This window comes from Mya arenaria, chromosome 4 (assembly GCF_026914265.1).
Source record: "Mya arenaria isolate MELC-2E11 chromosome 4, ASM2691426v1".
Classification (NCBI taxonomy): Eukaryota; Metazoa; Mollusca; class Bivalvia; order Myida; family Myidae; genus Mya; species Mya arenaria.
In genome coordinates this window covers 55,234,522-55,246,862 of record NC_069125.1, presented here as the reverse complement: position 1 = coordinate 55,246,862, position 12,341 = coordinate 55,234,522, and the positions used below count along the sequence as shown (strand labels likewise).

The 12,341-nt window shown below is 35.4% G+C and overlaps 1 protein-coding gene across 1 annotated transcript; it reads left to right on the top strand.

Moving 5' to 3' along the window:
- The first annotated feature begins 849 nt into the window (after positions 1-849).
- On the top strand, positions 850-2,609 carry LOC128232558 (uncharacterized). Its single transcript, XM_052946194.1, has 2 exons — positions 850-998; positions 1,226-2,609. The coding sequence occupies exons 1-2, from the start codon at positions 947-949 to the stop codon at positions 1,750-1,752; spliced, it is 579 nt and encodes a 192-aa protein (XP_052802154.1). The 5' UTR covers positions 850-946; the 3' UTR covers positions 1,753-2,609.
- The last annotated feature ends 9,732 nt before the right edge of the window (positions 2,610-12,341 follow it).

The window sequence follows — 12,341 nt, the reverse complement described above, 5'->3', positions numbered from 1 at the left end:
CGTTGATGTATAATACTTCTCACTTTGAACCAATCGTTGATTTATAATACTTCTCACTTTGAACCAATCGTTGATTTATAATACTTCTCACTTTGAACCAATCGTTGATTTATAATACTTCTCACTTTGAACCAATCGTTGATTTATAATACTTCTCACTTTGAACCAATCGTTGATTTGAAATACTTCTCACTTTGAACCAATTGTTGATTTATAATACATGCTATATCTCTTTAAACCCCAACGATCCCGTAACAGAAAATGGCAAAAGGTTCAGTAGATATAATACTTTCAGAAAATATATGTATGGGAAAGCCCACCATAGGTTGGTTGGCGTTGGGGAGGGTTTCACTATCTGGACCATAGATTATAATAAGATTGTTTTGGATTGACTGTCACTTTTTAAATCCATTACCGCAATACCCGAACCATAACACCTCGTCTATTAACAGAATAAAGCAACCATTTACAATACTATAAAATAGTTAACAAAGATGCATTTACATGTTTTTGTGTCTTCGAATGTGTTCTATATGTAAGGGATTTTCTTAATTTGAAGCATTTGAACGTTTACATTGTAGATAAAAAAAGGGTAAATTTTTGCGGTTGACCTTCAATGTAAAAAGGCAATAAACTCATAGCTCACACAATAAATAACTATTAATGATGCTACGTTTGTCGCCATTCCGTCTTATTTAAATATAACATTCGCGATATCAGTCAATTCTGCACGCTCTTTACAATTCAATAACATTCATCAACATTCTTGAGTTTGAAACGCCTCTGACGTCGTACGACCGGGCGAGTCGGGGCATTATATAACCATGCTCGCGGCAATTGCAATTCATTAACATGATAACAGGGTGAGGGTTAACATAACATTATACCCTTTTTTTAATGTTAAGCATTTTTTTTAATATAAATAACGATTTGCAACTGATTGAAAATGCATCTATTGGTTGGATATTTAATTGCAGTGCAGTTAACGTGTGCAATAGGTAAGAATGACCTTAGTTTCTGTATGTTTATATCAAACGCTCTATTTTTTTCTGATATTAAAATATCCAATCTGTTTTGTTTTCCTTTTTATTTGTATAAGTCCATTGTAATGGATGTTTACTGACTTTATATATATATATATATATATATATATATATATATATATATATATATATATATATATATATATATTGTCAAATGTAATAATACTTTATGTTCCTTTAAGGTCAAGGGATGTTTGACTGGTACAGTATAAACTCGTTTGGCAGTAACTCTGGAAGCAACTCACCTATAAGGCGGGAGTACTCAGAAGGAGCTACCACTTCCTACACAGAACCTTCAAATGGTATCTCTAGATCAATCCTGATAGGGTATCTGGCAAACATATTGAGAGGCGGGCTTTACCATGCTACTGAAAGCTACAGCGATGACGTTCAAGACACGGTGCAGGACGTTGTTGAAGGCACATGGGATTTCGTGAAAGAGGTAACGGAAGATGCCAGTGAAAGTGTTGAAAATACAATTGACACATTTTCAGAGATACTAGACGACCATACGGAAGATCGATACGAAACACAAGCAGACACAATGGACGATTTTATAGACAATGTTGTAAATGATGACACGGTAGGCAACGTTTTTAGCGATGTTGTTGAGAACACAGATGATTTATATTCAAACGACAATTGGTCAATGTTTGGTTTATATAACAATGATATGATGAACCAAGGTTTTAGCCTGTGGAACGACTAGAAGCTTATTTTAGTTTTTGAGAACAAAACTTCAAGAGAAAATCCAATCCATGTAAATTATATTTTAACTTTACTCAGTAACTAGTTAATTATATCAGGGCTATTTTTGAATTCGTAAAAAAATGCTTAACGTGTATAAGAGTTATGTAAATATCAATGTAAATAGTAGCCATATACCTGTTATGACATATCATTAAGAAGTTCGAGTGAAACTCGTTTCATTTGTTCCGTGTGTTCCCAATTTAAACGCAGTACTGTATGTTATAATGTTCATGTTATTTCTTTGTATGGAAATGTATACATCACTGTTTATATCTTTATCATTTTAGTTTGAATCAATTGCTGGCAATAAATGTGTTAAACGTGGGCATATACTGCAAAACTAAGATTGAAAGCACTGCGAACTTTTAGCACAACGTCAAGCGTGAGACATGTACAGCTGGCCTTAAGTCAGTCCGTACTTCGTGCACATTGAAGTTATTATCTATTGCTGAAGGTTTTAGCCGAGGTTTACACACTTCGCGTTTGCGCTTCGCCTTTAAGTATGTCCAAAATATCATATCCTAAGAAAACAATTCTTAAAAACTATATGTTTTGCCATTGGCCAGCAAACCAAAGATTGATTATACTCTTGTCCTCAGACAGCGGAAAAAATATGAAAAATGTTAGTAAATATTTATATCATGCATGTTTGTTACGATTGAGAACTTAATAATGATAAGAAGTTGATACTATGATATATAATATGTTTCTCTATTGACTATGTCTTTGCTCTTTACAATGATTTGTTTCATATGTTTTGCATTTTGGCTATGAATGTTATAACATTTTATGCTGAATAAATGTTACGTAATGTCATGTTATGTTATATTTTCCGTCAGGACTCATTAGTATTTAAGCTATATGTGAAAATTAATGAAACGTACAGTGCGCTGTGCATGAAAGTGCGCTGGTGCATGCGCATGTTTCGCCTAGATCGGGTAATATAAAACGTGTATGAAAATAATATGATTCTGTACACATATGTTTTGCCAAAACCAGAGTAATTGCCATAAAACCACTGGAATTCTTCAATATGTCCATTTAATACGATAATTACGCTAGAACATGATGGTGATATTCATCAATATAAAGAAATTGTGAGCATATCAACAAACCTTATACTAATAGCAACAAAACATTTACCCGATTCATATTTTAATTACTTTTTAAAATACATAACTCTTTGCGGAGTTGCTTAAATTAGAATATTTTAAGTGTTTGGATCTTCGACTTTGACGCCTTCGGGAGGGACTATCAATACTCGACATTGCTTGTGAATATTCCGGTCCTTCGGTCTTACAGAATACTTGTAGGCAATACGTCTGAGAATGCTACTGCCGTTTACGTGAGTGTCAATAATTAAATATCTTAAGTAAATGTAAACACTTTCAAAACGTACAGATGTTATTACCAATCAAAGCGTATTTTTAATTTTGACATCTGAAAAGTGTTCACAAACCTCATTATTAATATTTACTGAATAAACGAGTAGTTTGCTCTTTATATCTATAGTTCTCGAATATGTAGCCATACCCTAACCATATCGGTTGTTGGGCTTGCCACACATTTAAATATGTATGTGGATGGAAACGTGATATTGATCATTGTGGCGGTAACGTGATTAAAGAGATAACGCGAGATAAACATTGCGTAACAATATTTTCGCATGTGTCCACCAAGTGTTTAAATAATTTCGAAAAAAATCACAACAACAAAAGAAGTTGTCAACTTTCAAAACTACGCCAAATTACCCTATCCATTACACATCCCGACCTTTAGTTGATCATAAACCTTTTTTCGTGTGATTAATCCAATATTCTCCGTCTGTTTATCATGTTTTGAGCAATTGCAATGAATGGATGAATGATTTTTTTCATATATTTTCGTGAATACAGACCACGCGTCCCTTTTATCTCACTGAATGAACGATGGCTAGGGGATTTGTCTTAATTTCTAAAATTGATTACAGTTATGGCTACAAAATATATTGCTATATAAGTGGACTACGCCTAAGAATGAAGACGTTATATATAACCTAGTTTGAACAGCTACACCACAGATAATAAACCACCTCATAACAATGTTGCCGAAAAGATAATACGTATATATACATATGCTGTTTGATTTGGAACTATAAATGAAAATACAAAAGTATTTCGATCCTTTCACTTCTTGCTAAAATTGTATACAGTTGAGAGTAAAAATGCGCTGTGCAAACCGGTTCTACATAACAATGCAGACTGAATGTTAAAGAAGGTAGAAATGAAATAAATCAAGTAAAAAAGTGCAACACTCAATTCATATAATAATTATCAATTTCTGATTTTTTTTTACATCAGACAACAAATGAACACAAGAACAATCATAATTTATTTTATTTACTTATATCAATATATTACTTAGCATTTATATAGGGTTAAGCTTTAAAACGGAAGATGTAAAAAGTAACCTAGTTTTGAAAAGATACATGTAGGTCAAAAAGGAAACATGATCAGAGCGTCGACATTATTACAATGTTGGTGAAAACATTACTTATTAATGGAAATACAAAATGATTTCGATCCTTTCACTTTTTGCTTAAGTTGAAAAAAATGAGAGTAAAACATATAAATACCAGGTAATATGAACAGAAAACTAGTAAAACAAGCAACACTATCAATGTTCTGAACAAATGTATGTATCAATCTGAGAATACAGGCTGTATATATTTTATGTAATTGTCCAAGGTCAAAGTTATGTTATGTACAGGGAAGTCGAACTAGTATGGATTGAAGGAAAACAAACACCGTTTAAATGAAAAACGGGCATTTATTAAAATGCCATAAATATTGCTGAGTTATTCAAAAGGTAATTTAGAAAAGTTATATTAAGTATTTGTTTAGGCTTGTTGTGGAACAGCTGACATGTATCACAATAAACACATTTGGCCGGCATTGTTATAGTCAAGAACATGAGTGTCTACATCGTTGTTTATTTTTATAAACAAATAGTGTTGAAACAGTTGTAAATACTGCAGATCACAAATGTTCCATGAAACCGTCATCTGTTAACAGACAGTGTTTTTGTCGCACTCCAGATAAGTATACTAGTTGACCAGGCTGAAAATGCATTCCAGAATATCGAGCTTAAAGAGCATCTTGCAATCAACTTTTGATGCTTCAAAGACAAAAATCAAATTCACTGACAATTCTTCCTTCAAACAAAGGTTTGAAATTCGTAGTGAGAAATGAAAAACAAATTTAACAAACCGTCCGGACCAAAACGATACTACTTCTCATCAAAGTAATCGATTCATCACATCGCAAGACCACGTCATACTGCTTTGGAAACACAAATATTCATGATTACATGACATACATGTAAGTTCGAGTTAAACGTGTTACATTATTTCGTGGGCGTCGTGGCTCGTCCGCTCGCTTCCTAGAAGACGAAGACACTGTAAAAAAACAACCTTTTAGCTCAAAGATTTAAATGGGCTTCGGTGGGTCAGCCAAGAGTGAGAGCACGAAGAGGAGCAGTCCCTTCAGCGACTTCAGCGAGGGCACCAACCATACACGTGTACATGCGACGTCTAACAAGGCCAACAGATCCCTTCAGTGAAAAGCATGATCAACCCTGAAGGGGTCCACTGGTTTTTATATACAGTAAATTCTCAATCCACACGGAGCCCGGGCTTTGCTAATTTGCATATGACCAACCAAGTAAACATACGTACTATGAATGTACTTCCGTCTATAACGGAATGTTATACTATGAACGTACATCCGCCGCCTACAGCGGGCCGTTACATTACTTTCCCCTCCGAGAAGACTCGTCCGAGTCTTGGCCTGAAAATCCCAAGGGTAAGGCAACTCCGTTCTAGCAGTTGTCATTATCCCACAGCTGCCACCATTTGTAACGTGCGACGTCAAACAAGGCAAACAGATCCCTTCAGTGAAGGGGTCCACTGGTCTTTATATACAGTAAATTCTCAATCTACACGGAGCCCGGGCTTTGCTAATTTGCATATTACCAACCAAGTAAACATACGTACTATGAACGTACATCCGTCTATAACGGAATGTTATACTATGAACGCACATCCGCCGCCTACAGCGGACCGTTACACAAGTATCACCACAGGGACGATGATTACTACAACAGATAGAAGTGAAGACTCCAACTGACGCGGCAATGACCGAAACAGCCAATAGTACTCCGATAGAGACGACTACCACAGCAATTATGAATGGGACCTATTGAGGGACTTTTAATTATATTTATATTCTTATTGAGCAAAAGTTGTTACTTCTATCGACCTATGTGTTTTGCGCTTACTTTCCCTTCTACTCCCGCATTGGAATTTATTGCCGGATATTTCAATGCGCAATTATACTCTCAGTTAAGCCCCAAGTCATCGACCCCAAAAGAGACACTGAAAGAGCACCTATGAAATACCAACGAATATATTTACCACCCAACAAAATCGACAATTGATTATGTCATTGTCCATAACTCACCATAAGGCATGTTTCACTCATTCTCGGTTATACCTGAAAGAGAAATACTCACCTCAGATCAAGCGCCATTATTATTTTATATAAACTTTGACCTAGTCTAGGTAGAAACTCACTACCCACAGTCCATAGAACATTTAAAGCATGGAATAAATGCACACAGGAACATACATCGAACTACCAAGGCCAGCACGGCGCAAATGGTTAGATCAAGGTAGACTCCCCCCCCCCCCCCCCCTCCCTCAATACAATGTCAGACTCATACACTGACTATAAACAAGCCAAACGCACCTTCACGAGAACACAGCGAAATTGTCACGAATCCCATGAAAATCAATTATATGTTGAACTCAATCGAACAGCAGTAGTTGGGTATTGAATGTTTTGGAAGTTGTTAATACGCAATTGTAAACGAGTTGAAAATGGGCGACACAAGTTATAAGGATGACAAAGTTACAGACTGATTTAAAAATCACTATTCAAAAGTTTCAGTCACCCAAATGAGCATGACATCTTATTAAGACGTTTTGTCCGACCTTAACTATTATCTTACATGTAAAACCACTAACAGCATTTTCACCCCCCCCCCCCATTATCTTAGATGAAGTGAATAATGTAATCAAATTCCTGGCTAAGAGAAAAAGCACTGGCCTTAATGGAATTATGAATGAGCATGCGATATTTGTTGGACTTACTGTTATAAAAGCGCTTACACTACAATTTATTATAATCATGGCGCACGAGAAAAAAACAATAGATTGAAAACCAGCGATTGTATCCCTGTTACAAGGGTAAAGGCAAAGACAAACTTCCAGCTATAGCCTTATCATTACCCCCTTGTTTTTGTATTTTTCGAAAAAGTAATGGCCGAACGGATTAACTCCCATGTGTCGTCAACAAGTAACATCTTCGCAAGCCCACAACAAAACGGGTTCCAAAAGGGTTTTAGCTGTTGCCACATCCTCTAATGGCCAAGAAACTATTTACTATGCTATACACAAAGGCAGCAACGCGTATGTTGCGTGTCTTGATCAGAAAGCCGCCTTTGACACAATTCGACACTCTGCATTACTTCTTAAATTAGGTCGACTTGGCCCTTAAGGTATATTACTAAGGGTCATCAAGTCCTCATTATGAACCACTCAGTACGTGTATACAAAGACCTTATGTCAGCTACCTTTGACGTAGTACGAGGCGTGCTTCAAGAGGAAGTCTTATTCGATAGTCTATTGCAAGACTTAGAGCTAAGCAAGCATAGCCCCCGGCTTATGTCTGTGAACTGCGGCATCCCAAAACGACATCTCACTCATATCGTTATCCCCCTGTAAGCTGCAATGGATGTTCGATATTGTGTATAGACAGTGCAAACGATAATTGGCACGTTGATATCAATGTCGATAAATTATTATCAATGGGGACGAAGAAATAACACAGGTTACATCAATTCTACACTTAGGCATTTCCCAAGAGGGCTGTCTCAAATTACGTACACGCATTTGAGTGCGTTTACAGAAAGCTAGAAATGCTTTCTGTTCAATGGTCGGACAGGGTACCCATCCTCGCAGCGTAAATCCCTTAGTCTCCACAAGTCTCTACAAAAATATAGTTCCCATTGCTCTCTATTGCTTCGAACTCTGAAACTCTACGACTAACATTTACACCTTAGCTATTAACCGTCTCCAGCATATGTCGGAATTTATTCTAGGATTAGCTTTTCCAAACGAATGAGTACGCAAACAAATTGTTGTGAGAAAATATATTACGTACATTTTTGTTAAATGGCTCTATCAAACGAGGTTTTATAACAGATATATGTAAGCTGTTGACCAAATACAACATGCAATTTGTGCTAAATAACTACTTCTTCGTAAAAAGAGCAACTCCAGATAAACAAACTTGAAAACGCATTGTTAACAACGCTGTAATATTTAAATGCAAATTGTGCTGGGATTCCCGCACTGCAAGTGATTGTGATCTTATGCGAATTCGTATTCTTCAGCCATTAAAACAGCATGCTTTTATGTAAACTGTTTCTAGAAAAAGTAATTTTCGTCACACAACAAGGGCTATTACATGAATGAATACTCTTTTGAATGGACAGGAATATAAAAGCTTGAATAACTTGGAACATTTACAAATGGACACTGTGACTTCTTGGAGCACCTTTAGAACCTTAAATGGACACTGACAACAACGCACTATACGTTGTATCCGTGCATACTTTGACTAGCATACGCCCATGCGGCATTTAATAACGCTTAACACAATGACTGTTGCTGCGTCGCTTATAAATTAAAAATTATTACCTATTATTGTTACCTTATGTTATCTATATTTACTGTTATATATATTATATGTTAATGTTAACTATGTTTACTGTTTTAACTTCTATAATGATCAATGTAAGCGCACTTTATAATTTGTAAATATATTTGCATATCTTCTATATAGGAGGAAATAAAGATTTGATTGATTGGTTTATTGAGATAAAAAAGTACCCATATGAAACTACTTTTTTATTTTCATCACACAATTATCTCTCTTGTAGAAGACCGTCGTCTGTAGCGCCATGGAAACCTTGCGGCAATATTTAAAATTAAAATACATAATTTCTTCAAATGTCACCAAAAATGTTTTCACGCTGCATTCAAGAAATAATGATGCACTCTCCTCAGAACTAACTAGAGAACGATTTGACTACTTACATATTTTGAATCACTGCGCGAATACCACAAATTATCACATTTCATAACATACACGAATTATTTTCACTAGGCACAAAAGAGTTCGAGCTAAATAATACATATTAACTTTATTGTTTTTAAGTGAGGTGGTAGAAAATGCATCTTCCATGGCCGCTCGTGTAAGATTGGTTTCTTCCCTTTCCTCGCGCAAAGTGTTTAGCGTAAACTCGGCAAAACACCCTACGCTCGGGTTGGGATAAACCTTTCTTACTCTCTCGGTCATGGCAGATACTAATAATCTTTAACAATGGTTTGAACAGTTGGCACATATACGCGAAACAACGATGCTGTAAACTGTTGTCAAATATTGTTATATTTTCTTTTTCTTATATTTTTCAAGGAGATACCTTAATAGAACAGAACAGGACAGACAATAAGTTGATTTGACTGGTTACAAAAAAAAACTATGCATAAAGCATCTACAAAATAACAACATGTTCTACTTGTGACCTATGTTGTCATGGTAATGAATATTTATGAAATTTCAAATTGATATTAAAGGCGCACATTATAGGTTGATGCCTTTTGTTTATTAATGTTAATGCATTAACATGTTTAACTCATCTGACCTTTTGTCAAGATTAATATTTGAACTTTTCAAAAAAAGTCTAATTAGTTAAACACGAGTATGTATCATAATACATTAAAATAATAATAAAACGATATATACATCAACCTATATTGTGCACCTTCAATATAGTTATGGAATATGGAGAATGCACATTGAATTTGGATAATGTTTATGGAATACAGAAAGTGTACAACTATGACAATAGTGTTATTAAATCAAGTGGAGAGATCGAATGCAAAAGCTATAAAGATTGATAAATATCTTGGAAATGCATATGGTAGATGGTTATAACATGACAATTAAAGATAAAATTATGTCATTTATTAACGAGTGTCCTAATCTATTGGCATGTATCATGTATTTGCATAAATTCACAACAGTTGTTTGTTGTTTCTACTAACAAAGTTATACATTAAAACATAATGGGTCTTACTTCTTAGGTCATTGGAACCACTGCATCAATCCACTCTCAATTTCACGTGCATGCCGATAAACATTTTTCATATACTAGTTTTAAAATGTAGGTTGTATTATATAAACTATTCAATCATACCAAATGTAAATATAAGGCAAAAGGTTTATGTTTCGCACTCTTATCAATTTCCAGAACGCCACTTTTGCAGGGTATACAATGTCTGTGACAAGCGTTTTTATATAAGAATCATCCGTATTACAGCAAACGTCCAAAAAAAACAAACAGCATCAATAAGACATTTAATGTGAGATGTCCATGAATCGAAAAGTAAACAGTCCTTACTTAAATCCAATAATTTGCGGTCTTGAGAAATAAGTAACATCATTCGGCAGGGGCGTAGCTTGACGAAAATATATGTGTAGGCCACATTTTAGGGGGCCCGCGGGGCATGCTTCCCACCCCAAGGAAATTTTGCTTAGCTAGGTGATTGTTTATGCGTTTTGGCGTATATTTCGTTGTTGTAAAATACATTAAAGAGAGCAACAATATCATTATGTTTTACCTTAAATCAATTTTGTAAGTATATTAGCTAAAGAAGACCGGCCAAAAAGTAAAACATTGAACATTTTATTTATTACATTTCACTCAATATTAATGCATTTTGTTACCAAAATCTAAGTTAACTGTCATATATATATATATATATATATATATATATATATATATATATATATATATATATATATATATCATAGATGTTGACCTCGTCATCAATGTGTTTGAGTCGCGAAAATGCCGTAAGCTAAAGGTTTTTTTAATGATCCCGGAAAGTCCGCTGTGCTGTAGAAAACGACATTATATTTCCATATATATATATATATAATCAAACACATTGATGACGAGGTCAACATCTATGATCATGCTCTTGTGGCTGTGAATTTGGGCCAAGGATGACAAGGTCCTTGTTGGTCTGTTTCGTGGTATCTTGTAGTCAAGATAAACTTGCGGCTGCGATGCTCCATCTCACATTCCATTCTGTTTTAAATGTGTCAAATGTTTCGTGGCGATCAGGGGCCTTAGCAGCATACATTGATGGTAGCATGTAATCCTTTTCCAGTTTTGAAGGCAATTCATGTTGTGCACTGTATCTGTCTTTGAAGACATTGAACAGGTTATTCTGAAGTAGTCAGATGGTGTTTGCACCTCAGGATTCCATTCTACACATCAGGTTTCAAGTGCGTGGACCACTACGGGGAACGCATTTTGGAACGTTTCGAGTGCGCCCGCATGTCTGAACCATCGTGTCTCACATAACGAGCGAAGCTTAGTGCGCCGATTCATTTCCTCTTTCGTTGCGACTTCTTTAGAAAACTCGTCCTGGAACGCTGCTAGACGATTTGCTGAAAACTTGAACAAGAATCCAATGTCCTGAACTGGGTCCATCATAGTTCGGACACTCGGATGGAAACTGGTACTGGAGGCATGATTGCCAAGTTCCTTCTAGCATTGTTGTTTGGTATCTTCATTTATTGAAGTCAAAGTGAAACTATTGAAATGAGGATACGTAGGAGTATGTTCGGCAATATTGGCGCCAGACCGTTTACAATTTCAAATAATATAGCGCCCGTAAACTTTAACCAAGCCGATTGGAAATGTTTAAGGTACTGCGTAAACGCGCAGACTACTGGTATGCAACTTTTGATTAAGTATATACGAAACATTAACGTCGCGTGAAAATGTACTTTAGATCGAAGGAAAACGATATATTTGAAATACCAGGTTTCCTATATATTAAAGCGCATTTGTCGGAATTTCATATTTAGCCCCTCACCCTCCTATGCCTTCAGTTTTTATTGCAGATTTGGCATTTTTATTTTTTCGGTTTTTCTGTTTCTCGTGCCAACGAGAGTGACTAATTATAAGCTATCATAGCTTTCTTCTCAATCGTTGTAAAATATACAATGTTTAAAGTAACTTTAAACTGAGTCAACTGCCAAATATCCATTTAGTAATTATTATTAAGTGAGTTATTCAGAAGCTTACCCATTCGCCAGGGCAGATATTAAGGCATTCGCATGGCATTTTGCATTGAACACTAAGAAAGGGGAGATTCATTTATGATCTTCTTAACGATTAAGAAAAATCAGACACTGATACTGCTTCTTGATCGGATGGCATATGTTACACTTTTGTTTGAAAGAACCGTGAGTCGGACTTAGTCGAGCAAAGCTAAACTTTTCACTTTATCCGGACAATTCAAAAGGTCTTATGTACAGTCTGGTAATTTATTGCGATAGAAATTTTCTGAATTCAGTGTTGAGT

Bases quoted from the DNA above. Each gene is read 5' to 3' on its own strand.
- LOC128232558 (XM_052946194.1), top strand. From the start codon at position 947: ATGCATCTATTGGTTGGATATTTAATTGCAGTGCAGTTAACGTGTGCA. The intron at 999-1,225 runs GTAAGAATGACC...TGTTCCTTTAAG, and splicing joins GCAGTTAACGTGTGCAATAG to GTCAAGGGATGTTTGACTGG.